General features: G+C 52.8%; 1 protein-coding gene across 1 annotated transcript; it reads right to left on the bottom strand.

The window, feature by feature from the left end:
* Positions 1-572: 572 nt before the first annotated feature.
* LOC116214417 lies at positions 573-1,700 on the bottom strand. The gene is made up of 3 exons (XM_031549825.1): positions 1,587-1,700; positions 1,032-1,313; positions 573-917 (listed from the first exon to the last, which is right to left on the bottom strand). Exons 1-3 carry the CDS (start codon positions 1,698-1,700, stop codon positions 573-575), a joined length of 741 nt encoding a protein of 246 aa, XP_031405685.1.
* Between the last annotated feature and the right edge of the window lie 577 nt (positions 1,701-2,277).

Genomic DNA, 2,277 nt, shown 5'->3' with positions numbered 1-2,277 from the left:
GGGGATGGTTGGGGTGGAGTTGCGGTGTCGGATTTTGAAATATGCACAGAGCTCGTCGATGACCTTGTTGTTCAGGTTCTTGGCATTGTTTGTGCTGATTGTCGCAGGGACCCCGTATCAGGCGATGACGTCACATATGAGGAACCAGGCTACGGCTTTTGCGGTGACCGATGCGAGAGTAATAGCCTCGATCCACTTGGTGAAGTAATCAATTACCACCAAGATGAACATGTGCCCGTTAGACGCTTTGGGGTTGACCGGGCCAATCACGTCCATCCCCCGCATTGAGAAGGGCCACGGGGCCGTCATAGGGCGTAGCTCGTTGGGCGGCGCCTTAATCTGATCGGCGTACACTTGGCATTGGTGACAGTGTCTGACATGCTTTACGCAGTCAGTCTCCATGGTGGACCAATAATAGCCTAAGCGCATGATCTTCTTAGCGAGCATAAGGCCGTTCATGTGGGGCCCGCAATTTCCTCCGTGCACCTCCTCCATAAGACGCCGCGATTCGTGCTCGTCAATGCATCGGAGGAGCGTGGAATCAAAGGAGCGGCGGTATAGTATCTCGCCGCTCAGAAAGTAATGCATTGCAAGGCGCTGAGCGTCTTTTGACCGCGGCGATCGGCGAACGGGGGATATTGGCCCGTTTGCAAGAAGTTCTTGATGTCCTCGTACCACGGCTTCGCTTCGGACGCTTCGATCGCGTTGCAGTGGGCCGGGCCTTTGGCCACTTCGATTTCGAGGGGTTCGACGATGTTCCCCTCTGAAATACTCGCCATGGACGCAAGCGTCGCAAGTGCGTCTGCGAACTGATTCTTGGCGCGTGGAGTGTAAGTGAACGAGATCTTCTCGAAATTCTTCTCCAACTCCTCAAGGTATTCGTGGTACGGGACTAGCTTCACATCCTTCGTCTTCCACTGCCCCAACGTTTGGAAGATTGTGAGCATGGAATCACCGAACACCTCTAACTCCTTCACCTTGAAATCAATCACCGCTTACAGACCGAGGATGCACGCCTCGTACTCGGCCACATTGTTGGTACAGGAGAAATCCATTTTTGCAGCGACGGGGTAATGGCGCCCATCCGAGGATATCAAGACTGCCCCGACTCCGGATCCTACGGAATTGACAGCCCCGTCAAAGTACATCTTCCACGTTGGCTCCTCTTTCTCTTCATCTACCTGGAGGATTTCTTCATCCGGGAAGTCCGTGTTGATCGGCGTGTCGTCGTCGATCGGGAATTCTGCTAGGTGGTCGGCAATCGCCTGCCCCTTGACAGACGTGCGAGGCATGTCTATGTCGTATTTCGTCAACTGACAACGTCATTTTGCGATGTTCCTCATGGAGGAAGGGCTATCAAGCAAGTACCGCAAGGGGTCTGCTTTTGACAACAAGCAGATCGTGTGATAGAGTGTGTACTGTCGGAGCCTTTGCATGACCCATACCAACGTACAACACATCTTCTCGATCTCCGGATAATTGGATTCCCCTTCGGTGAACTTCTTGCTCAAGTAGTATATCGCCCTTTCCGTGCGCGTTGACTGGTCTTCTTGCCCTAGCATGCATCCTAAGGATTGCCGGCGTACCGTGAGGTACAAAATGAGGGGCCGGTTCAGCACGGGTGGTACTAATATCGGTGGCTGAATTAGGTAGACCTTGATGGTGTCAAAGGCCTTCTGGCACTCGTGATCCCACTCCATCGCTGCATTCTTGCGGAACAAGCGAAAGAGCGATTGACACTTATCTGTCAGGTTCGCAATGAAGTGTGCTATGTAATTCAGTCGCCCCAAGAAGCTGCGCACCTCTCGGACTGTTGACGGCGGGGGAAGTTCCTTGATTGCCTTGACTTTATCCGAGTCCACCTCGATGCCGCGCTCACTGACCACAAATCCCAGCAGTTTTCCTGACCGAGCGCCGAATGTGCACTTTTCTGGATTAAGCCGGAGCTTGTATTCTTTTAGGCGGCCGAAAAGGCGCTTCAGGTTGACAAGGTGGTCTTCTCCTTCTTTGGACTTGGCGATCATGTCGTCGACATATACCTCGACTTCCTTGTGCATCATGTTGTGGAATAATGTGACCATAGCCCTCTGATAAGTTGCCCCAGCGTTCTTGAGGCCGAAAGGCATAACGCGATAGCAAAAGGTTCCCCACATCGTAGTGAAAGTCGTCTTGAGTTTGTCCTTCTCGGCCATCCGGATTTGATTGTATTCGGAGAAGCCGTCCATGAAAGAGAATTGGGCGTGGCGCGCCGTATTGTCGACTAGGACGTCGATGTGC

The sequence above is a fragment of the Punica granatum genome, chromosome 7 (genome assembly GCF_007655135.1).
Source record: "Punica granatum isolate Tunisia-2019 chromosome 7, ASM765513v2, whole genome shotgun sequence".
NCBI classification, from domain to species: Eukaryota; Viridiplantae; Streptophyta; class Magnoliopsida; order Myrtales; family Lythraceae; genus Punica; species Punica granatum.
This window is presented reverse-complemented; position numbering and strand designations above follow the sequence as displayed.